This window comes from Danio rerio, chromosome 21, assembly GCF_052040795.2.
Source record: "Danio rerio strain M-AB ecotype USA chromosome 21, GRCz13ab, whole genome shotgun sequence".
NCBI classification, from domain to species: Eukaryota; Metazoa; Chordata; class Actinopteri; order Cypriniformes; family Danionidae; genus Danio; species Danio rerio.
The window spans coordinates 9,413,635-9,440,556 of NC_141041.1; the positions used below are offsets into that span (position 1 = coordinate 9,413,635).

The 26,922-nt window shown below is 34.9% G+C and overlaps 1 protein-coding gene and 1 long non-coding RNA gene across 2 annotated transcripts in view; one reads left to right on the plus strand and one right to left on the minus strand.

Moving 5' to 3' along the window:
- Positions 1–21,797, plus strand: part of nr6a1b (nuclear receptor subfamily 6, group A, member 1b) — a 61,057-nt gene extending 39,260 nt beyond the window's left edge. Inside the window, 8 exon segments of the mRNA NM_001033720.1 lie at positions 804–1,031; positions 4,631–4,686; positions 7,171–7,322; positions 10,095–10,280; positions 13,367–13,621; positions 16,292–16,413; positions 16,498–16,650; positions 21,633–21,797. Of these exon segments, the coding sequence (NP_001028892.1) occupies positions 804–1,031; positions 4,631–4,686; positions 7,171–7,322; positions 10,095–10,280; positions 13,367–13,621; positions 16,292–16,413; positions 16,498–16,650; positions 21,633–21,748 (1,268 nt within the window). The 3' untranslated portion in view covers positions 21,749–21,797.
- On the minus strand, positions 17,039–21,503 carry LOC147838751 (uncharacterized). Its single transcript, XR_015520006.1, has 3 exons — positions 20,909–21,503; positions 18,302–20,330; positions 17,039–17,860 (listed from the first exon to the last, which is right to left on the minus strand). It is a non-coding gene; the product is annotated as an uncharacterized LOC147838751 (long non-coding RNA).
- Positions 21,798–26,922: the final 5,125 nt, after the last annotated feature.

Consider the following 26,922-nt stretch of genomic DNA (forward strand, 5'->3'; position numbering starts at 1 on the left):
CCTTACAACCAAGATATGACCCTATTTCATGTATAATATGGGCTCTTTAATTAAATGATTAGAACCAAATTTAACCCAATGTTTGTGTTGGTCCATGCATATTTTATTCAATTTGAGTTCATATAACTCAGCATTACTCAGTGCTTAGAACTGATACCTCACAGCAAGAAGGTCACTGGTTTGAGTTCCAGCTGGGCTGGTTGGTGTTTCTGTGTGGAGTTTGCATGTTCACCCCATGTTGGTGTGGGTTTCCTCCGGGTGCTCTGGTTTCCCCCACAGTCCAAAGACATGCGCTATAGATGAATTGAATAAGTTAAATTGGTCGTAGTGTATGTGTGTGAACAAGTGTGTATGAATGTTTCCCAATACTGGATTACAATTGAAAGTACATCTGCTACGTAAAACATATGTTTGAATAGTTGTTGGTTCATTCCGCTGTGGCAACCCCTGATGAATAAAGGGACTAAGCTAAAGAAAAATGAATGAATAACCCAGCATTTATTAGAGTGCAGCTATCTATACATCGCATTTCATTGTTTTCATAGAAAGCTGAAGAAGCTAATTTACTACACTCTTAAAATCCTGCATTGTTATAAGCCAACTTTGGATCAAATATGGACAAACCTAACATTAATAAAGTTTTTAATTGCTCTTATATGCCCAATGGTTGGTTTGGCTACATTTGACCCAATGTAGGGGTTACAACAACCCAGCATTTTTAGAGTGCATACTTCCCTTATAATCCCTAGTCCATGAAAATTGATAAATATACAGAGTCAGCAGGTGTGTGTGTTTCTCTATAGATGACGGTGGTGAGCGCTGGTGTCTGATCTGTGGGGATCGAGCGTCCGGCCTGCACTATGGTATTATTTCCTGCGAGGGCTGTAAAGGCTTCTTCAAGCGCAGTATCTGCAACAAACGCATCTATCGCTGCAACAGAGACAAGAACTGCCAGATGTCCCGCAAACAGCGCAACCGCTGCCAGTACTGCCGGCTGCAGAAGTGCCTACAGATGGGCATGAACCGCAAGGGTGAGACACACACACTTTGTATAGCTGTCTTTATGGGGACTTCCTATAGAGGTAATGCTATTTATATTGTACATACTGTATTTTCTCTCCTAAACCGACCCTCACAGAAAACAATCTGCATTTTTACATATTCAATATACTTCATTCGGTGTGATCTATGAGCATTTTCATCATGGTGGCCAAATAAATGTCCCCCAAAAGGTCAATGTTCTGGTGTTACTATACTTGTGGGGACACACATTGAAATGCACTGACAAATCAGTTTAAATCAAGGTTGCTTATGAGAATGAAACACAACATGAAAATTAATTGATGAATAAATTAGTATTTTATTGTTATAAGATGAATTGTTTTAAAATAATTACTAGTCTAATTTAATTACATTGTTATAAAAAGTCAAATAAATCATATTTAATACTTTATATTTAGTAAAGCAAATAAAAATTCCTGATTTAAATGGAAATAAATTTATTTAAATATTGATTGAATTTTAATAATGTTTTTAAAATAACGATTAAATAATCAGATTAATGAAATAATTTGTCTAAATTAAAATGAAACTGTTAATTTACTAAATTAGCCCAAATGTAATTATATTATGAAAATGAATAATTTTAAGTAAATATTGAATACATTTTAAAACAAAAACTGTATTAAAATAATAAATTATTTATTAAATAATGCAATTAATTAAAAAAAATTAGTCTAAATTAAATTTTCATTTACTAAAGTAGCTGAAATAAATTATTATAATATCAATTGTTTTAATATAATTAATAGTTTTAAAGTAATTACATTTTCCAAGTCCAAAGACATGTAGTACAGGTGAATTTTGTAGGCTAAATTTTCCAAAGTGTATGAGTGTGAATGGGCGTGTATGGATGTTTCCTAGTGATGGGTTGCAGATGGAAGAACATTCGCTGCGCAAAACATTTGCTAGATAGGTTGGTGGTTCATTCTGCTGTGACGACCCCTGATTATTAAAAGGACTAGGCCGAAAAGAAAATTAATTAATGAAGTAATCTGAATGATTTAAAAATAATTAACAGGCTAATGTAATTACATTATTTTATTACATAAATCATATTTAATGCTGCAAATAAAATACTGATTTAAATTGAAAGAAATTTTATTACATATTGAATTAGGTAAAATTGAAAAATAAATAAATATTTATTAAATAATTCAATTAATACAATCATTTGTCGAAATTCAAATGAAAAGTTAATTTACTAAATTGTTCTAAATGTGATTACATTATTCAACTAAATAAGATTTAATCAAATATTTGATGAATTTTAATACAAACTATATTAAAAAGTAATTGATAAAATATTTATTAAATAATGCAATTAATAAAATATTTGTTCTAAATCTAAATTAAAATGTTAATTTACTCAGTTAATTGTAGCGGAATGTAATTACATTTACTAAAGTAAGTAAAATAAAATATTGTAATCTGAATTGTTTTAAAATAATTAATAGTTTAAATGTAATTACACTATTTATAAAAGTTTTAACAAGTTTTATATTTAATACAGCAAAAAAAATCTATAAAATAAAAATTTAATTTTAAAATTAATACAATTTAATATTGAATAAATTCAAATTAAAAATGAATATATTTTTTTATTATTAATTAAATAATGAAATTAATAAAATAAAGTATGCAAGTAAAATAAATCATAGTTAATAAAATTTTTAATCAGTTAAAATAAAAAGGTTTGAAAATAATTAATAAATGATTAAATAAGGGAATTAATGAAATATTCTGTCGAAATGAAAATGTTAATTTACTCAATTGGATTATGGTAATTAATTAAGTTATTAAAATAAGTAAATTAAATCATATTTCATTAAAATCTTGAATGAACTAAATTAAAAACTACTTGAAAATAATAAATAAATTATTTAATAAATACTGAATTTAGTAAAAAAAACTTTCTAAAGTAAAGTGATTAGCGCTGTCGCTTCACAGCAAGAAGGTCACTGGTTCGAGTCCTAGTTTGCATGTTCTCCTGTGTTGGCGTGGGTTTCCTCCGGGTGCTCCGGTTTCCCCCACAAGTCCAAAGACATGCGCTATAGTTGAATTGAGTAAACTAAATTGGCTGTAGTGTACGAGTATGTGTGAATGCCAGAGTGTATGAGTGTTTTCCAGTACTATATTTTGGCTAGAAGGGCATCCACTGTGTAAAACATATGCTGGATAAGTTGGCAGTTCATTCCGCAATGGCGACCCCAAATTATTAAAGACTAAGCTGGAAAGAAAATTAATGAATGAAAGTTATATTTAATACAGTGAATGAAATTCCTGATTTAGATTGAAAGCAATTTAATAAAATATTAAATTAATTAAAATTAATTGTTTAAAAAAAAAAGATTAAATTATTTATTAAATAATGAAATATATCAAATAAGCTGTCTAAATGAAAGTAAAAATGCTAATTTACTAAATTAGGCTAAATGTAACTACATTATTAAAGTAAGTAAAATAAATCATATTTAATTAAATATGGAATTAATTAAAATAAAAACTATTTTAAAATAATAAATGACTTGGTTATTAAATAATACATTTTATAAAATAATCTACCTAAAGTAAAATGGAAATGTTAACAATCAGAAATACAAATATTAAAAGCTGAATATAAAAAAAAAATTTTTAATCTCATTTTTAAAAAACTGTTAATCATTCAAACAAAATAAAAGTCTTAATTTATTTTTAGTTTTATATTTTTTGATACACATGAATTAAAATCTTTAAAGCTAGTCAGCTAAATAAAGATGTCTTTCCTTTGCCCTTGTTTACTTTAATCTTATCTTACCTGTGCTTTTTTAGGCCAACCATTGCAATTTCACCCCAATTATGCAGCACGTCTTTTTCATAAAAACAAAAACTTTTTATGCACTAGATTTATACACTTCACACATTTACCTCTTAACTTGTCCTCTTTGATGCTGCTGCATTAGAGCCAGATCTGATCTTCTGTGTAAATCACATGCCTGAAGAAAAAACGCGCTGGAATCAGATTGTAGAACTGGGTTGCCAGTCGCTGCTTATATAATCTGCAGATATATACTGATAACAGATTTATGTTTTTCATGCTGTCCCTTTCTGCCTGTTTCTCACGGCAAAACTCCCTCAAACGCACAATATATATGCATTATACTAACAGTTTAGAAGTAGTGTTGATTGCACATGCCTGTAGTTTCCGCCAGAGGGAGACGTTGGACTATTTTGCTGAAAGCTAATTATTTGCTAAAAGCTAATTATTCACTTAAAGTAATCGCAATGTATGGACAACGTTTACTTTTAATTTCTAAATGTCATTTTTGTTATTCAAATGCTAATGTTATAACGTTTAATGTATTTTTTGCAGCTTCACAGAGTAATGAGTTATGAAAGAGACGTAAAAATCAATGTTAATTGTCCTGTTCATTTACGTAAATGATTTTAAGTTGTGCTATAATATTTTTTTCGGTCACTTATTTTGTAAGTAATACCGATTTAATTAGGTATTTAGTGACATTTTCACTGTCAATATACTTCAGAGGCTGTTTGTAAAGCATCTTTTCTTCATTGTTTGTTCTGTCTTTAGCAATCAGAGAAGACGGGATGCCAGGAGGAAGGAATAAAATGATTGGACCTGTACATGTAAGACTAATGTTTATTTTAAATTTTGGGATAAATGTTTTATTTGAATCTGAATTGGCCAAAACCCCTCTAAAACCAGGCTGGTCGACCAGCTAAAACCAGCCAACCAACCTCTGCTGGTTTAAGCTGTATTTTTCAGAGAGGAATTAGGCTATATATTGTGTGTGGTTACTATACATCAGAGACGCCCATACTAGAGCCCGCAGGCCACATTTGTCCCTTGGTAACCTTTAATTTGGCCCACCATTCTGTCTGAGAAGAGAGTTAGAATGATGGAGAGGGTTGGCATGAATCTTTTTAACAGAGAATGTCATTTCCAATTTAGCATAACCTTTTTTGTTTGTTTTATTGCTGAGCTACAAAATAGCAAATGGAAAATTAAGGATTCGATTAAATGAAAATAAATGAATAACATTAATAAATGAAAATAAATCGGTGAAAATAAATGAATGAAAATAAATCAGTGAAAATAAATGAATGAAAATAAATCAGTGAAAATAAATGAATGTTAATGAATCTTTTATATATATATATATATATATATATATATATATATATATATATATATATATATATATATATATATATATATATATATAGCGACTCAACAGGACAATGCAGTCCTACTTGACTAGTGCTTGACTAGTGTATCATCATCATGTTATAGATGAGATCGTTTTTACTGTAAGAAGCTCATTATAAAAGTAAAACATATTCTGCATTAGTTAATATATAAAAGCAATCTTTTTAATTTAAATAAATTAAATAATTTTTGAAATCACCAATGGCCAAAATTATTCGCCCTCCTGTGAATTTTTAAAAAATATTTCCGAAATCATGTTTAACAGCTAGAATTTTTTTCACTGCATTTCCTATAATATTTTTTCTTCTGGAGAAAGTCTTATGTGTTTTATTTAGTCTAGAATAAAAGCAGTTTTTTATTATTTTTTTAAAAACATTCTAGGGTCAAAGTTAGCCCCTTTAAGCTCTATATTTTGATCATCTATGGACCGAACCATCTTTATAAATCTAATTAACCTAATTAAACCTTTAAATGTCAAATTAAGCTGAATACTAGTCTCTTGAAACATATCTAGTAAAATATTATGTACTGTCATCATGGCAAAGAGAAAAGAAATCTGTTATTAGAAATTAAATATGGTGTATACAGTTGAAGTCAGAATTATTAGCCCAACCCCCCTCCCCCTTTGAATTCTTTTTCTTTTTTAAATATTTCCCAAATTACGTTTAACAGAGCAAGGAAATGTTCACAGTATGTCTGATAATATTTTTTATTATTATTCGTCTGGAGAAAGTCTTGTTTTATTTTGGCTAGAATAAAAGTAGTTTTTAATTTTTTAAACACCATTTTAAGGACAAAAGTATTAGCTCCTTTAAGCTATGTTTTTTCCAGATAGTCTACAGAACAAACCATTGATATATAATAACTTGCCTGCCTAATTACCCTAACCTGCCTAATTAAACTAGTTAAGCCTTTAAATGTCGCTTTAAGCTGTATAGAAGTGTCTTGAAAAATATCTAGTCAAATATTATGAATTGTCATCATGGAAAATATAAAATAAATCAGTTATTAAAGAAAAGGTATTAAAACTATTATGTTTATAAATGTGTTTAAAAAAAATCTGCTCTCCGATGAACAGAGTTGGGGGGAGGGAAAAAACTGGGGCTAAAAATTCAGGGGGCTAATAATTCTGACTGCAACTGTACCGGTATGTATATGTATATGTATATGTATATATATATATATATATATATATATATATATATATATATATATATATATATATATATATATATATATATATATATATATATATATTTATATATATACACATACACACACACACACACACACAATACAATACAAATACAGGCTCACAAATATAAGATTGCATTGATTTAATGGTCCATTCTCCTGTAGACGATCTCATCACATTCTCTCAGAACTGAAGCTCAAGTGTTTCTTGCTGTGTGTGCGACTGCTCGCGTCTCATCTTTGTGTTCTTTCCTCTGAAAGAGACTCTGAAGGCCACGCATGCAGGAGATCAATTGTTTTCGATGCAAACACAAACCCTCTCCTTCTCTTTCCATCTCATTTTTCCTCCCGAGTATGTACACAGCATATAAATACAGTATAGCGGACGTGAATGAGATGCACAGTGTGTGTGTGTGTGTCCTTGTTACCTGAAGTGCTTGTGTTTGCTAGCATTGCTGTTGACTCTCGCTTACGAGTTCACTCATTAGTTTACATCTCGCTCTGTTACAAAACACACGCACTTGCTTTTCAGATGACAATCGAGGGTTGGACACAAGACAGGCAATAGGATGAGCTTCCATCATTCGCTATTGATTTTTCGCTGAATTAAAAAGCTGGGCGCTTTCTCGTCAATAATGTCAGCTATTCACAATCGTTTTGAATGCGCTCCGGTCTTACAGACATTCATCTTCTCTCCAATTCTGCAGATCTCGCTGGAGGAGATTGAACGAATTATGTCTGGCCAGGAGTTTAAAGAAGGATCGGACCTGTCGGATTCGTGGAGCCACGGTTACAGTAACCACAGTTCACCCGGCAACAGTCTCTCTGAGGGCGGCCAGAGCTTATCTTTCTCCAGCAGGTGTGACCCGATGGAGAGGTTCAGACACGGGCGCAGTGACCCGCTTGATTTAAAGGGATAGTTCACTCAAATATGAAAATATCTCATTATTTACTCACCCTTCACTTGTTCAAAACCTGTTTGAGTTTCTTTCTTCTGTTGAACATTTAAAGTACATTCAAAAGGATAGTTCACACTTTATTAGAAGATATTTTGAAAAATGTTGATGGTACCCATTGACTTCCTTGAAATGTTGTAGTTTATTGGCTTTATTTGCAGATTTTGTTCTTGTTTTAAACAAAACTAGATAGTTGGACTAACAAAAAAATGACAATGGAAGTGAATGGGTACCATCAACTAACATTTTTCAAAATATCTTCTTTTATGTTTTTCAATTTCAATTTTGGATAAGAGATACTAACAAAATTGACAGAAATATTAGTTGATGGTACCTATTGACTTCCATAAAAAATGACAATGGAACTGAATGGGTTTCATCCACTAACATTTATGTCAATTTTGTTAGTCCAACTATCTTGTTTTGTTTAAAACAAAAGCAAAATCTGCAAATAGAGCCACTTAACAATAATATTTATGAAAGTCAATGGAGACCATCAAAATCTTTTGTGTTATTCTATTAAAACGTTTTATTTTGGGCTCAAATATCTCTTTAAATGTGCTTGTAGGATGGGATTATTAAAGCAAAAATAAATAGTGAGTCTTCTGGAGAAAAAAAAATAGTTTTTGCTTATAACTAGAACAAAATGAGCCAGTTAACTATAGTATTTTATGGAAGTCAATGGGTACCATCAACAAACATTTTTCAAAATATCTTCTTTTATGTTTTTCAATTTCAATTTATATTTGGATGAGCATTACTAACAAAATTGACAGCAATGTTAGTTGATGGTACCTATTGACTTCCATAAAAAAATGACAATGGAAGTGAATGGGTACCATCAACTAACATTTTTGTCAGTTTTGTTAGTCTAACTATCTTGTTTTGTTTAAAACAAGAGCAAAATCTGCAAATAGAGCCAATGAACAATAATATTTTATGGAAGTCAATGGAGACCATCAAACTTTTTCAAAATATCTTCTTTTGTGTTATTCTATTAAAACTTTTTATTTTGGGCTCAATTATCTCTTTAAATGTGCTTGTAGGATGAGATTATTAAAGCAGAAATAAATGAAAAATTGAGTTTTTGCTTAAAACTAGTAGAAAATAAGCCAATTAACTATATAATTTTATGGTCAATGGGTACCATCAACTAACATTTTTCAAAATATCTTCGTTTGTGTTTTTCAATGTCAATTTATATTCTGGATGAACAATATCTTTTTTAATATACTTGCAAGATGAGATGTGGAATAGATTATAGGACTATATTATTAGTGTAAAAATGAATAGATTTGAACAAAATCTGCAAATAGAGCCAATAAACTATGATAGTTTGTAAGCCTGAAATGCACATTTTTATTATACCTAATTTATTTTAGTATATTAAAATAAAGTAAAAAATTGAACTATTTCCTATTAAATATTATGCTTTTTTATAATTTTTTTGCTATAAATAATGTATATTTTAACTTTTGTAATCCACCTTTTTTTTTTTTTACATTTGTTCAATCTCTGAATTAACTTTTCTGCTGACATCATAAAACCTAAACTTGGGTGACTTTTTACATTATGCCAGTACTGGGTTGCGACTGGAAGGGCATGCGCTGCAGATAACATATGCTGGAAAAGTTGGTGGTTCATTCCACTGTGGTGAACCCCAATAAGTAAAGGAACTAAGCTGAAAGAAAATGAATGGATGAATGAATGAATGAATGAATCAATCAATCAATCAATCAATCAAAATAACCAGATATTAAACACTGTAGTTTTTTTATTATTTTTTTGTTTTACATTATAAATATCTAAGCATTCTTTAATTAAAGTACTCTAACTTGAGGTGCAAAATGATTACAATATTAAAAACGGTTTCTGAAAAGCAAGTTTATGCTTAAAACAAGAAAATGTTAAAGTAAATATAACTAAAAAGAAATTACAAGAAATTACAAGAAATTCCAAAAGAAACTATAAAATAAAATGTGGCAAAATGGTGACTCAGTGGTAAGTACTGTTACCTCACAATACGAAGGCACCCTTTTCAAGTCCCTGGTCGGCCAGTTGGCATTGCTGTGTTGAGTTTGCATGTTCTTCCTGTGTTGGTGTGGGTTTCCCCACCGTAGTGTGTGTGTGTGAATGAGAGTGCATGGATGTTACCCAGTACTGGTTTGCAGCTGGAAGGGCATCCGCTGTGTAAAGCATATGCTGGATAAGTTAACAGTTCATTCCGCCGTGGCGACCCCTGATGAATAAAGGGACTAAGCTGAAAAGAAAATGAATGAATGAATGATATTAAATGTAAAAGTACTGTACACACACAAACACACACACACACACACACACACACACACATATATATATATATATATATATATATATATATATATATATATATATATATATATATATCAAAAATGCACATTTCTAAAATTTTAATTTGATACAGTTTTTAATTAAAAGCATAAAAAATTTAAGATAAATGGGAAATTAATCATTTAAAACATTAAATAAATCACAATAGTGTATTAAATGTGTAACATTTCAATAATAGTTGTAAATCTATTTTCATGAAGACTTTTGATTGATCATATTACACTTCTAATGTTTGCTTCTGCATATATATGTGTGTTATGATCTATAATTTTTTTTCTGCTTTTATTATTTTGTGTTGTGTGCAGCCGCTCTGTGTCCTGTAGAGATGAGTGCATCAGTCCTCAACTAACACACACTTTCCTGATGTGTAAATATCCTTTACCGCCTCCTACTGGCAGCATCCTGAAGACGCAAACACACACACTGACAGGGCAGATCCTCGCTGATGAAGACCTCACACCTCTCACTACACCCATGCTCATTGAGGACGGGTAAGATACACACAAACATATATATATATATATATATATATATATATATATATATATATATATATATATATATATATATATATATATATATATATATATATATATATATATATAATCAAACACTAATGCGTTTGAACATACATGCATATCTATAGGTGGTAACAATAATAGATTACAAAGCAAAATAGTGGAGATTTACACTCTTGGGGAAGTAAAAAAAAAATGTGTGTTAGTAATCAGGTTTCACCAGTTCTAATTAGTAGTCAACATTTGAAGTGGATCCAAATGTTTTTTTATTGTCCTAAGACAAGAATGCTGGCTATTGTTGTATATTTGTAGGACTTTGATGAAAGGTTTTTGCCCACTTCAAATGTTGACTACTATATAGATGGTGTATATATAAATGAATCTAGCTTTATTCAGAGATAGCATGGCATACTATGAAAAATCAAAAGATCTTGAGCTAAATGCTGTATATGACAGGTGGCAAAGCCAGTTCCTGGAGGGCAACAGCTCTGCACAGTTTAGATCCAACCCTGCTTCAACACACTTACTTGTAGGTTTCAAACAAGGCTGAAGGACTCAATTAGTTTGATCAGTTGTGTTTATTTAGGGTTGAAAGTAAACTGTGCAGAGCTGCAGCCCTCCAGGAATTGGCTTTGACACCTGTGTTGTATATAGAGTCAAAAAATGACGCTTGTTTAAATTACTTATTCAATTCCTAAGTTTTTTTTTTTTTTGGGGGGACAACTTAATTGTTTTATGTTTAATCCACTTACGTTTGTAAAAACTAAAAGTTAACTTGATTCATGTTGTCATGTTGTGTATGTTTTCATTAATTTATTCATTCATTTTCCTTCGGCTTACTCTCTTTATATATCAGGGGTTGCCACAACGGAATGAACTGCCAACTATTCCAGCATATGTTTTTTACTCAGCAGATGCAATTCTAGCTGCAACCCAGTACTGGGAAACACCCAAACCCACTCATCCACACACATACACTACCGCCCATTTTGGTTTATTCAGTTCACCTACAACACATATCTTTGGACTTTGGGGGAAACCGGAGCACCCGGAGGAAACCCACGCAAAAATGGGGAGAACATGCAAACTCCACACAGAAACGCCAACTGACCCCGCTTGGACTCGAACCAGCGACCGTCTTGCTGAGGCGACAGTGCCAACCACTGAGCCAGGATGGGTGTATGTTTTGTCATTGATTTTATTTTGTCAAAGCTGAATTTACTCCCATCTTCAGTGTCACATGATCCATCACAAATCAGTCTCATATGCTGTTTTTAACATTTATTATTATCATAAATGATTATTTTAAACAGTTTTTGTAAAAATCATAATATTTTTCAGGCACTTTTAAATGCCTCTCAGCACTTTAAACAAGATTTATTTGAAATAGATTTCTTTACTAACTTAAAACAACAGCATATAAAATGTTGTTGTATTTTCAACTGAAATGGAATATTGAGTTGGGGCTGGGGCTATCAAATTACATGAAAACAACTCTCTCCTATCAGTCCTTACTTCATATTCACATGATCGCATTCAGTAGCTTAGAGTGAGTCACAGGGAAATCTTGCTAAATGGAAGTGAAACTGATTTATTAAATTAAAATGAAATTGAAACTAGTCAGTAGATTTTTTTTTTCGCTAAATATAGTGTTTGCGTATCTTTAATGGCATAGAATTAATTAAAATACAAATTAAATACCTTTCATTGCATTTCATTAAACACCTAAATTGTTTTGTAATTTGTGATTTTTGTTTTGCAGTTGAATAAAAGTTTTCTATTAATATATTAGCAAATATTTTGCTAGTATTTAAAATTATAAAAAACTGTTTTCCATTCACATTAGGCTATTAGCAAAATATTTAGCAGTTTTGCATGCTCTTTAGAAGTAGAATTCATTAAAATAGAAGTAAAATAACCTTCATTACAAGATTAATTTAAAAAGCACCTAAATAGTTTTGCAATTTAGTTTTGTTTTTCAGTTGAATAAAACACAATTTCTTAAAAATGGCGTAAAAATCTCGTCTTGTTCTCGTGAACCCAATCTCGTGTCTCATCTCGTGAAGTAGTGAAGTAAGCATCGCGTCACACTCCTAGATCCCACATATAATAAAATTTTGTTCCCAGAGGTGGCATATCTAATTCTTTCTAAATATAAATACAGGAAAAAAAGAGGCCTAATATTTTTCTTCCAGAAACAAACGATAACTAACTTAAATCATAGCTTACTGAACAAGTACTGAAAGGCTCCAGAAAATCTAACCAACCAAAAATTGCTATCATTGGGTCAGGGAGTAAAACACAATCATAAACCTTAGCAAAGAATTGCTTAATTAATAAATAACTTTTTTTAGACTAGTGAAGTCTGTGTAATACTTTGTAAGCAAGATACTTTCTTAAAACAATTTTACAGATATAAAAATAAACAAACTACATAGATCGTTATATATTTTTTTATATGCTTTAATTAATTTTAACGTGCATTTTTTTTTTTATTTACCCCATGTACGTAGACATTAAATGAAATGTTAGGTCATGAATATTTAAGGGAAAGTCCTGGAATTTAATAGTAAAATTGTGTATGAACACACGTCATGATTTTGCCAAGTATGATGCGATCCTGGATTAACATCTATGTTGATCCTGGAACATCATTTGTGTTCAAAAATGTAATCCATACCTAATCCCTACCCCTAAAACAAAATCAAAAGGGAATAATAGTTGGGTAACAATCATGTAGAAGTGCATATACCTAACCGTAAGCCTAAACTTAACATAAACATATACTTTAATTCTGATTGGCTGACTGGAATGTTGTTCCAGGATCAACATATTGTAGGTGTTACTCCAGGAACATGTGCTACTTGGTGAAGTCAGGTTGGGGGTGTATGAACTGTGTCTTTGTGTTGTATTTGATTTGAATGGTGCAGTTGTGTGTGTTTCAGGTACAGCGTGACTCTGCTGTGTCATTTAACCTTTGTGTTTTTGTTTTATTTCTGTGCTTTAATAATGCAGTGTGTTTGTGTGTGTGTGTGTGTGTGTGTGTGTGTGTGTTTCAGGTACAGCGTGACTCAGTCGGAGCTGCTGGCGCTGCTGTGTGGTATCGCAGACGAGCTGCTGTTTAGACAGATCGTGTGGCTCAAGCGTCTGCCGTTCTTCACTGATCTCTCCATTAAAGACTGCACTCGTCTGCTGGGCTCTTCATGGCATCAGCTCATCCTGCTGTCCTCCATCACAGTGCACAGCGCACAGATACTGGGGGAACTGGCCAACGTCACACACCACTACACACCCTCCTCACACACACTGCAACGGTGAGACTCAACACTACACTCCGTCCACACACACACACACACATATACACTGCATTGGTGAGAAACACAACACTATTAGTTGTGCATTTATACTGCCTGACAAAAGTCTTGTCGCCTATCCAAGTTTTAGGAACAACAAATATTGTAATAATAAGTAATTTGACTTCTGGTTAATCGTTTGGCATCAGAAATGGCTAATATGAAAGGCAAAGGGTTTTAGATTACGCTTATTTTACCAAAATAAAATAACATGCCTTGATTTTTAATTAATTAATTAGGACAGTAAGGTCTGACTTTGCTGAGACAGAAGTCTTGTCACTTAACATGAATAATGTACAGTAAAGAATATAAAGATGTTGATGTTGCCATCGACTCTGCAGATCTCTCGCAGATCCCCATATTGAATGAAACTCCAAACCATGATTTTTCCTTCACCAAACTTGACTGATTTCTGTGAGAATCTTGGGTCCATGCGGGTTCCAGTAGGTTTTCTGCAGTATTTGTGATGATTGGGATGCAGTTCAACAGATGATTCATCAGAAAAATCGACCATCTGCTACTTTTCCAAATAATCAACTAGAAGTCAAGTTAATTGTTGCTCTTACAATTCTTGTTAAATAAATACTAGGAAATTTTACTGAATATTTTTAAAAAATGGCAAGTTCACACATTTTATTATTTATTTATTTTTTTTAAAGTGGATTAGGATAGCTAATTTCTTGGATAATATAACTTCAGTGTTTATTTCAATAAATATTTTAAAGTGTATATAATGAAATATCATTCTGTGTATATCATTCTACTGTAAGTAGGGTGATTATATGATAATATTCGGTGATATTATTAATTATATGATTTTTTTTCAGAGCACATTTTATGCACTATTATTTATTTGTTATTTATTTATTATTTAATTGCAAAAACATTTTAGGGGTGATTAGAAATTGTGTTTATATTGTAATTATATTATTGAAAATGTTGTTAATTGCAATAGGCTATGTTTGACAAGAAATCACTGTTTATTTATATTAAATTTATTATATTAAAATATGTTTATTATATTAATTTATTTGTCAAGTTTACTACCAGTCTGAGAGTAAAAATTGATTATGTGCAGAATAAGTGAAGATTCACAAACTGATGCGACAGTCACACTATTATGTTGTACGGCACTACGAAAAGGGGCCGGACCAAACAAGATGATTAGACATTACAATAAGCGAGCGATTAGTTCATGTTCAAAATTCTGTCCAGAGAGATCATTGATCCTCGAATGGTCTCACGCAGTCAAGTGATGCGATTTTGCAGGTCAGAGATCATTAAGCTTGAACTTTGCAACTCTGTGAACTGCGAAACTTGACGCACAAACCTGCGTCTGACGCATCCGCCTGCGTATAAATGGAAGTCTATGGGGAGAAAAATTCAGTGTGACCACAGAATAATTTCAAGAGGAGCACGAGATTTGATTTAGAGGTCTGCATTCCCGCGGCTGTCCCGCGGGCGCCGTGGGACCCGACCAGATTTCTACGGCGCGGGTATAAATTTCCGAATAAATCACGGGAGCGGTCGGTAACGGGTTTAATTTGGGACGGGAGCGGGCTGTCTAGCAATATCGCTCCCGACTCCCGAGTGAGCACGCGTATGTATGTGTGTAAATGAAATAGCGCGATGCTGTGTTTAGCTTGTTTGTTGCAGTGTGTGTGTGTATGTATGCGCACGCGCGAATGAGAGATGTGTGTGTGTGTGCTTGGTGCTGTGCATGTGTGTGTTTATACAGACAGCTTGTTATAGGCTGTCTGGACTGTATAACTGGGTGATTTTCGGTTTTGTTCTCCCCCCGCTCTTAAGTGGGATCGGGTGCGGCAGATAGAAAACGTGGCGGGTCGGACAGCGGGACATCAAGTGCTTAATATAAGCGGGAGCGGTCAGGTTCCGGCTAAAACCTGACGGGTGCGGGCGGGAGCGGGATTCAAAATTTTGTCCCGTGCAGATCTCTAATTTGATTGATCGCGGCTAGTCTCTCATCTGTAACCATTAGTAAGCCAATCAGATCATTCCAAACTCACTATATTTAGCTCGACTAGCATTACTCCCTCATATTCGGTTTTTGAAGAATCCCCCCATCCACCCCATCTCCTCCTTCCATTATCAGAGGGAGCTCTCGAGAACTTTTTGTTCCCCCCACATGCTGATTGACAAGGCAGGAGCCTTGGGACTCAATTAAATCTGAGCTCAGGTTTCTCTCCCTGGACAGCATGCCAAACCTGCTATTATTATTAATTAATCATAAGTGTGAACTCTTGATATTAAGATAACGTTTTTTGAAATCTGCTAACAATAATAATAGTATAAAAATAATAATGTTAGAAATATATATACATTTTAGGCGTTTTGGCTATTTATATACATGACAACTGTATTTTGGGGCTTGAAAACGTTTTAACAACAGTTTTAATAGCTTTTTATTTAACAAAAAAAACAATAATTAATAATAAAAAAAACTGACAATTTACATTTAGTTGATATAAGTAATTTATACTGTACTCGAAATTGGTCTGTTTTTACTTCATTCTGACCACTGGGAAATATGATCTGTCCAAAATGTTTTTTATTTTAACATCTGATATGCTATATAGAGTTATTAAATATGATATTTATACATGTCTGCAGGTTTGGTGAGGATGCTATGGAGGTCATGGAAAGCTTAAATTTTCTCTTCCGTAAGTTTCATCAACTAAACATCAGCAATGAGGAGTACAGCTGCTTAAAGACCATCACGCTGCTTAATCAAGGTAATAACACACACACACACACACTAACCCTGATCCATTTGTTTTTGACAACAGGTGTGTGTAATTTGAGTTTGTGTTTTGCAGAGACGACAGGTTTGTGCAACACGTCAATGCTGAAACAATTAAGTGAACGTTACTGGACGCTGTGTCGTGAGCTGACAGAACGACTTCATCCACAGCGACCCAAACGCTTCTCTGACATCATCACCTGCCTTACTGAGATACGCCACACGTCAGGTGTGTATCTGTGTGAGTTTGGACAGACATGTCAGTCAATGGGCTATATGCACAGCTAGTGTTTTTCAGCCAATGATGAACTTCAGGTAAAAGCTTAATGTGACTGTTTTCAATTTTAGAAGGTTTCTTTTACAGCACCGATGTTGTAATGTAATTACAAAACATTCAGTTAAATAGATTTAAGCTATAATTTAGGTATTTTAGTGTAAAATGTGATGAAAGACATTGCTAGCGCAAAACTCTGTTGAAAATACCTGATTAAAATAAACTCATATTTTAAAGACATTTTGGGGGAAATTTAATTTAATTTAATGCTTGTCCGGTCTGTGACTCACTTCATATCGTATATCTATTAGACAGAGAAGATCACTGATTTTTTTTTAAAATCAGACCTTAAACGTGGCAATTTTATAATGATATATAATATAAAAAAAGTTCATTAGAAGTGCGTGGGCTGACTGGCTGAAATTAAAAGTCTGTGTGTACATACACCATTGCTGTTGTTTTTCTCTTTTAGATAGAATTCCTTTAGTGTGTAATGTTGCTGTTTGAGTGAGTGAAAAATTATCTTCAAAGTTAAAAAGCCAAAAAAAGGCACACCGAGTTATTCTCTATTTCAATAACAATGTGAACACTAATATTTTTATTAAGCAAGGATTCTTAAAAGTCTCTTCCTCCTGACATCTGCAACATGGACTCTCTCCCTCTGTTTAAATGCCGACTTAAAACTCATCTGTTCAAAATAACTTACTTTTTATAGCTTCATACTACATTCTGTATCATGTCCTTGTATTTTATCATCTCTATTTTTATACTGTTGGCTTACTTTTAAATGGTTGAACTGTGTATATGTTGTAAAATTTTAAATGATTGAATTGTGTACATGTATACAGTGACCTTGGGTTTCTTGAAAGGCACTTTAAATAAAATGCATTATTATTATTATTATTAAAATGACAAAAAGTTACCTTCAATTTCTATTCATTCATACAGTGCATCCGGAGAGTATTCATAGCGCTTCACTTTTTTCACATTTTGTTTATGTTACAGCCTTATTCCAAAATGAATTCAATTCGTTTATTTCCTCAAAATTCTACACACAATATCCCATAATGGCAATGTGAAAAATATTTTTTTTAAATTGTTGCAAATTTATTAAAATAAAAAAAAACCTGTAAAATCACATGTACATCTGTATTGACAGCCTTTGCTGTGAAGCTCTAAATTGAGCTCAGCTACATGCTGTTTCCACTGATCATTCTTGAGATGTTTCAGCAGCTTAATTGGAGTTCACCTGTGGTCAATTCAGGTGATTGGACATGATTTGAAAAGGCATACGCCTGTCTATATAAGCTCCCCGGCTTCACAATGCATGTCAAAGCACAAACCAAGCATGAAGACAAAGGAATTGTCTGTAGACCTCTGAGACAGGATTGTCTCGAGGCACAAGGCTGAGAAAGGTTACAGAAACATTTCCTCTGCTCTGAATGTTCCAATGAGCACAGCGGCCTCCATCATCCATAAGTGGAAGAAATGTTTGGAACCACCTGGGGCCTCATGTATCAACGCTGCGTACGCACAAACACTTTGCGTACGCCAGGTTTCACGCTCAGAATCGCTCACGTTTGGATTTACTAACAATGAACTGAACGTGGGAATGTGCGCAGGTTCACGGCAGCTTTCTGGCAGGCGTACGCACATTTTTTGTGCGTGTCTGTTTTATTTCCATTGGCGACTCCTAGAGGCAGTTGTGTTAAATTCCTCTCTACAAAGTGTCTGAGCCTTGCAATGGCAGCTGTATGAGACGGGTTCAGCAGGTATACAAGGTTTCCATACCATACATTTGACCAGCTAAACATTAAAGCACAATTTGCAGCAGTCGCCTGTTTTCCCAATGTAATCTGAGCGATCTACCGCACGCACATTGCTATAAAGACACTATCTGAAGATGAATTTGCATGCGGGAATCAGAAACATTTCCATTCAATAAATGTGCAAATAAAGTATGATGCACAAACTTATTGATGATTCCTACTTGTCTTTCTCGTGATAAATAGTGGGCAAAATCTGATATGTAGCGGGGAAAAAAAGAAGAAAGAGTTCATCAGACGCTGGATTCGAGCCGAGTTCATGCTCGAACGTGTCAATTCATGATCACATGCGTTAATGCACTCAGTGCGATGTTCAGACCCAACTGTGTTAACCGCATCAGCTAAACTCTCCCACTCTATTTTTTTCTTTTGTTGTTAATTCCGGAGAACAAACTTGCAAATAACACCGCTTTTCTCCGGTCTACCTCCGAAAGCAGCACCTCCAATTCACATTCTGTTCAAAGTTTCTCTTTTTGCTTGCTTTTGCCATTGCTTTTTCGTTGGGTTTTGCCATTAGCATAGTCATTAGCATATTCATACGGGGGAGGAAGCAGGGAGGGGTTTTGTGCTCGTGCATGTTGCGCTCAGTTTCACGTTCATTAAGATGTACAAAAGAACATGCGTGAGATTCGGCGTACGCAGTGTTTCATACATCTGAATTTTTTTCTGCGTACGCACATTTACAGCTTTGTGCGTACGCAATGTTTTAGTAAGATTTCCACGCAAGTCTTCGTACATGAGGCCCCAGGACTGTTCCTAGAGCTGGCCGGCCATCTAAGCTGAGTGATCGGGGGAAAAGAGCCTTAGCCAGGGAGATGATCAATAACCCGATGGTCACTCTGTCAGAGCTCCAGCTTTATTCTGTGGAGAGAGGAGAATCATACAGAAGGACAACCATCTGTGCAGCAATCCACCAATCAGGCCTGTATGGTAGTAGCCACTCCCCACCTGGAATACACTAAAAGGCATCTGAAGGACTCTCAGACCATAAAAAACTAAATCTTTTGGTCTGATGAGACTAAAATTGAACTCTTTGTAGTGAATGCCAGATGTTACTTTTGGAGCAAACCAGGCACCGCTCATCACCAGGCTAATACCATCCTTACAGTGAAGCATGGTGGTGACAGCATCAAGCTGTGGGGATGTTTTACAGCAGGAACTGGAAGACTAGTCAGGATAGAAGGAAAGATGAATGCAGCACTGTACCGAGACATCCTGAATGAAAACCTGCTTCAGAGTGTTCTTGACCTCAGACTGGGGCGACGGTTCATCTTCCAGCTGGACAGTGACCCAAAGCACACTGCCAAAATATCAATGGAATGGCTTCACGACAACTCGGTGAATATCCTCGAGTGGCCCGGCCAGAGCCCAGATCTAAATCCTTTTGAACCTCTCTGGAGAGATCTGAAAATGGCTATAAATCGTCGCTTCCCATCCAACCAGCTTGAGAGGTACTGCAAAGAGGAATGGGCAAACATTCCCAAAGACAGGTGTGCCAAGCTTGTGGCATCATATTCAAAAAGACTTGAGGCTGTAATTGCTGCCAAAGGTGCATCAACAAAGTATTGAGCAAAGGCTGTGAATACTTCTGTACATGTGATTTCAAAAAATCTTTCTTTCATATTGTCATTATGGGGTATTGTATGTAAAATTTTGAGAAAATAAATTAATTTAATCCATTTTGAATCCATTTAATCCAAGTAAAGCGCTACAGTGTATTATTAGCCCCCTTAGTCATTTTTATTTTTCAGTTGCCTACAGAGCAAACCATCATTATACAATGACTTGCCTAATTAACCTAGTTAAACCCTTTGTTGTAAAAAAAATAAATGAAATGAAAAAAGAAGAGAAACCCAGTCCAGGAGACTCGAAACAAGCAGAATTCCTTTATTGAGACGTGTTGGTTAATCTGCAGTCATACAGCGTCTTTAAGATGTCCATGTGTCTGCAAGAGCCTACTAGAGGTCTGCAGTCTGCAAGTTCTTTCACAAGTCTCTCACAAGTCTCACACAAGTCTGATTTAAGACAAAGATTTCATGTCTATATTGTGTTCTTAGGAGGAGGGGATATGGCTAAACAAAGCATGCAAATTAAGAGTTGGAGTCAGCCTGGCATAGGTGTTAAAAAACGGCCCAGCTACTGACCACACAAGTTAATCAACATAGGGTTTCTGTAGCATAAAAGCAACACCCGAAGACAAAGACAGAGTCGTTTAAAGCATTTGCATCACTGGCTTAGCCTGTAGTCAGAGAGATAAAGGTTAAATGTCCCTCCTAGCTGGGATGTTAATGAAATTATATAATTAAAAACCAAAGAATATAACTTTTTAGTTATACGTAGATTATTGTTCATTTGGAATTAGTTGATAGAAATTTATATTTCCACACCTTAAATGTCACTTTAAGCTGAATACTAGTATCTTGAAAAATATCTAGTACAATATTATTTACTGTCATCGTGGCAAAGATAAAATAAATCAGTTATTAGAATGTAATTATTAAAACTATTATGTTTAGAAATGTGTTGAAACAATCTTCTCTCTGTTAAACAGAAATTTGGGTAATAAATATACAGGGGGCTAATAAATCAGGAGGGCTAATAATTCAGACATTCAACTGTATAATTATTTCAAATTATTGAAAAGTGAATTATTCACTTATTTAAAAAAAAAAACTTTACGGTTTCCATAAATATGTGAAGCAGCACAACTGTTTTTAACAATGCTAATGATAAGAAAAGTTTCTTAAGCCAAACATCATCATATTAAAATGATTTCTGAAGGATTATGTGACCCTGAACACAATTGCATCATAGGAATAAATTAAATCTTAAAATATACTCAAATTGAAAACAGCTATTTGAAATCATATTACTACTTCACAATATTACCCTCTCATCAAATAACAAAGTCCAAACAATGCAAGCCTGTATGACACATAAATGATTGTTCATCCTGCTTATTTTCATGCAATTAAATTAAGTAAACTCCAGCTAAAATTGTATATATTCAAAGCAGCAACCTTGTTGTGCATGTATTTCACTATAACAGTTTGTAAGTTTAGTGAATGTGCTTTCTGACGTTCATACTGTTTGTGTATTTATTGGTTGCAGGTAAAATGATGTCTATTCCCTTGGAGCAGCTCCCACTGCTGTTTAAGGCAGTACTGTATTCCTGCACAACCAATCAAAACCCATGGCTACCCAAAAGCTCCACCTCCAGGACATAAACCACACCTTTAAATCCTGTTTTTATTATTTTTTCCTTCCCCAAGTGTATTTATTACATGACAAAGTTGAATGTAAAACTCTGACAGATTCGTGTGTGATTTCGAACTGTTTCAAATGTAGCGACCGACCAAATTGGATACGAGAATTACCTCAGGAACACGACGGAAAAGTGGCCCTTGTGTTATGATCGCAACTGAAACGAATAACGCACTGCAATCCGTTGTTGAATTATGCAAGCCATGATATAAAATGTCCTTGTGTTACAGGATGTCACTGATAAAATATGCCTGTTGATGCTGAAATAATGAAGATGCCAGGGTGCTGAATTTCATTCAGATAACAATGTTTCTCATTCAGACGATAGCCAAGTTTTGAGCTTTCAGCTAAAATGATTGACATTTCAGCCATCCACAGTTCTGCTAAACACCAAAAATGAAGCGTGCTACAATATACACTCACTGGCCACTTTATTAGGTACACCTTACTAGTACTGTGGTTGGACTCCCTTTTGCCTTCAGAACTGCCTTAATCCTTCATGGCATAGATTCAACAAGCTAATGGAAATATTCCTCAGAGATTTTGGTCCATATTGCCTTGATAGCATCACACAGTTGCTACAGATTTGCACATCCATGATGCAAATCTCCCGTTCCACCACATCCCAAAGGTGCTCTATTGGATGGAGATCTGGTGACTGTGTAGGCCATCCGAGTACAGTGAACTCATTGTCATGTTCAAGAAACCAGTCTGAGATGATTCGCGCTTTATGACATGGCGTGTTATCCTGCTGGAAGTAGCCATCAGAAGATGTGTACACTGTGGTCATAAAGGGATGGACTTGGTGAGCAACAATACTCAGGTCGGCTGTGGCCTTGACACGATGCTCAATTATTACTAATGGGCCCAAAGTGAGCAAAGAAAATATCCCCCACACCATTACACCCCCAATGCCAGCCTGAACCGTTGATTCAAGGCAGGATGGATCCATGCTTTCATGTTGTTGATGGCAAATTCTGACTAGACTATCCGAATGTTGCAGCAGAAATGGAGACTCATCAAACCAAGCAACGATTTTCCAATCTTCTATTGTCCAATTCTGGTGTGCCTGTGCGAATAGGGGCCTCGGTTTCCTGTTCTTAGCTGACAGGAGTTTCACCCGGTATGGTCTTCTACTGCTGTAGCCCATCTGCTTCAAGGTTGGACGTGTTGTGCGTTCAGAGATGCTCTTCTGCATACCTCAGTTGTAACGGGTGCTTATTTGAGTTGCTGTTGCCTTACTACTAGCTTAAACCAGTCTGGCCATTCTTCTCTGAACTCTGGCATCAACAAGGCATTTTCCCAGTAGATCAGCAGTTTCTGAAATACTCAGACCAGTCCGTCTGGCGCCAACAACCATGCCACGTTTAAAGTCACTTAAACCATCTTTCTTCCCCATTCTGATGCTCAGTTTGAACTGCGGCAGATCATCTTGACCATGTCTATATGCCTGAATGCATTGAGTTGCTGCCATGTGATTGGCTGATTAGAAATTTGCGTTAACGAGCAGTTGTACCTAATAAAGTGGCCGGTGAGTGTACATGCTGTTGATCATAGTTTTTAACAAGATGGAGATTTCCGGTAATGTTTGAGCCAGTTGCCGGGTGAAAAAAAAAATGCAATAAGCACACTCTTTAACCCAGGTGTGTGTTACGTGTGATTTCCTCTTACGTGTGTCTTCAAGAAGGTGTGAATGTGTGAACAGGGTTTATGTGTTTGTGTTTTGTTTGAAATATATGACTTTTTTTAACATGCGATTTAGCTGTTACGTGAAGAGAGCCATTTCTCTGAAGGGTCGAGTTTGATGGTGTGAAGAAGCATTCCAAATATTACGAAACATTGGAAGAATTTCACATGATTTAACCTTCCATTCCTTCTTTGAAAGTTTACATTTCTGTTTTGTTTTTTTGCCGCAGCGGCAGACAATGAGCTGGTAGAGTATAGCGGTTAGCACGCCGAGGGTCGCTCTGATAGATAGCAAAGAGGGAGGTAATCATTTTCTTTGTGCGTGCGATGTTTCTCTCTTTGTTTGTTACCATCTGAGGCCTTGAAGTGCCTGTGTAGTTGATGACATGTAAAGACCGGGCAGCAAACGGACTGTTTCGCTGTCTGTCGCTCTGTTTATATTCATTGCTCATCTGTTTAGCATTGTACTTTTCTTCTATGGATTTGAATGTTTACAGCATTTACAGTAACATTGTACTTTTTTTCTCCATTTCATAAAGATGTCCTGATAAACAAATGATTATGAGATTTCTTTTTTTCTAATGTTGTTTTTGTACCTCTTCAAAGAATGTATTGTTCATGATGACGATTTCAAAAACTGAACACCTTTTATGCTTTTAGGCAATTTGTTTTCTACTGCAGTGTCAGTTTGGAGACCTGAAAACACGATTTACATCCATAACCTTGTGGAAAAACTTTTGATGAACCATCCTGCACTATCTAGATTTTTGTCCAATTATATGCTCTCTAAACTGACAATGTCCCTCCCCCCTTTAATACCAGCTCTACTAAAATTACATCAAGCAATTCAATCACTTATTAACCCTACTGAAAAATCCAGCTTAAACCAGCCTAGGCTGGTTGGCTGTTTTAGCTGGTCGACGAGGCTGGTTTTAGAGGGGTTTTGGCCATTTCCAGGCTGGTTTCCAGCCATTTCCAGCCTGGTCTTAGCTGGTCAGGCTGGGAGATGACCAGCTAAAACCAGCTTGACCAGCCTAGCCTGGCTGGGAGCCCAGCCAAAAAATGTCCAGCTTAAACCAGGCTGGTCAAGCTGGTTTTAGCTGGATTTAGCTGGTCACTTTCCAGCCTGACCAGCTAAGACCAGGCTGTAAATGGCTGGAAACCAGCCTGGAAATAGCCAAAACCCCTCTAAAACCAGGCTGGTCGACCAGCTAAAACCAGCCAAACAGCCTAGGCTGGTTTATGCTGCATTTTTCAGCAGGGAAAGGTACTATCTTTTTTAAATTGGCTCATTTAATAACTCCCCTAGTGTTAAATAGTTTTAGTTTGATCACTGTTGAATCCAATCAGCCGAACTCTCAATCTGGCAGGAGCAGTTTTAGCGTAGCTTAGCATAAATCAGAATGAGAGTATTGTTCCTAGTCATATCAGCCTATAAAATAGCAACTTTTCATTTGTTGTCAGTCTTAGTACATGATGTAACACAGATAAGTCAAGCTTTAAGCAAAACTTTTTTGTCATTTTGGACTAGATGCTTATGGTCTAATCCAATTCAATGATTTATGCTAAGCTAACCTAAAGATGCTCCCACCAAACCTAGAGATCTGCTGAATGGATTCAAAATGGTAAAACTCAAGTGTTTGACTTTTTGGGAGTCTATTTACAAAAAAAAAAAAAAGGTTGTTTTCCTTTCAGATTCATTTACTTTAGCCTCCTTCATGGCTAACTAGTTTTGATTAAGGATTTAGTTAAGGATTGAGGAAGTAACCTCGGCCAATATTTCTGTAGAGTCTGTAACCTCAACGCAATCTCATGGCAATCACCCAATGATGGTTGGGGTTAGGGGTGGGTGCCACGCCTCCTTTTTAAAATCGTACATTTTCGTACGATTAGCCAAACTGACCAAATGTAAAATACTTACACATCCTCATGAGATCATGCTGGTAAACTCGATTTCTTGCTAGTCAACTTTGGAAAACTGAATTTAACATCCAGTTTAATTCAAACACACATTACCTTCAAATACCACAGAGCAAAAATGTCTATAGCATCTCTGGCCCAGCTCTGGCCCAGACAGTCAGGTTTTGATTGGCCCACATGCCGCAGTGAATTACGATACATGACTGGACCAAGTCTGGCTTCAAGACAAGGGCCAAACATGGACCTTATAATAAGTTATAAGTTATAATAACTTATAACTGGGCCTGAACTGGGCCAGATAGGTTGGTGTGTCAAGATTGCACACTGTGGGTGTGCTTTTTCTCAAAGCAACCTGATTGGTAGAACTATTATCTTTACTCAAAATGTATTTTAATGCATTTTAAATGTGGGTCAAGACAGGCCAAACTTACAAGGTCCACATATCAGTTTATAACACCTGGGCAAAATACTATATTTTACATCTGGCCCAAATGTTGTGTGCCACCTTAAAGAAGATGGCATCTCTGCCAAACCCGGGCCATGTTTGGCCCACATGCTGTATGCCGTTGCCGAATGAATGCCTGCTCCCTGCTGTGCCAGCTTTATGCCAAATCTCGGCCAGAATTCTTTGTTACCTGGGATGCATTTTCTTCATGGGGTACACATTTTTATTGATAATTTTACAAACCTTTCCACTAATCAGAGAACATAACATTAGTTCCAACTGTCTGACTTTTGGGGAGTCTATTTACAAAAAAATAAAAAAAGGTGTTACTTTTAGATTCATTTACTTTAGTCTCCTTCATGGCTATCTAGTTGTCTCTATTGTAAGGATTGAGGAAGTCCAATATTTCTGTAAAGTCTGTAAACTTGATTTCTTTCTCTTCAACTTTGGACAACTGAATTTAGCATCCAGTTTAATTCACACACATTGCCATCATATTCTACATAGCAAAATTTCTCTGGCCCAGCTCTGACAAAACCTGATTGTGTGGGCCAGAGCTGGGCCAAATACATTTTGCTCTGTGGGATTTGATGGCAATGTGTGTTTAAGTTAAACTGGAATCTAAATTCAATTTTCAGATTCAAATTCAGAAATATTAGCCAAGGTTACTTCCTCAATCCTTACAAAAACACAACTAGTTAGCCATGAAGAAAACGAAAGCAAATTAATCAGAAAGGAACACCTCTTGTTTTTGTAAATATACTCTTCAAGAGTTAAACAGTTGAATTTTACCATTTTTTAGTACATTCAGCTGATCTCTAGGTTTGGCAGGAGCACCTTTAGCTTAGCATAAATCATTGAATTGGATTAGTCCATTACCATCTAGCTCAAAATGACAAAAAGGTTTTGTTTAAAGCTTGACTTATCTGTGTTACATCATGTACTAAGACTAACAACAAATTTTTTTAAAAATAGTTGCTGGTTTATAGGCGGATATGACTTGGAACAATACTCGGATTCTGATTTACGCTAAGCTAAGCTAAGCTAAGCTAAAAGTGCTCCTGCCAGATTGAGAAACTGGCTGAT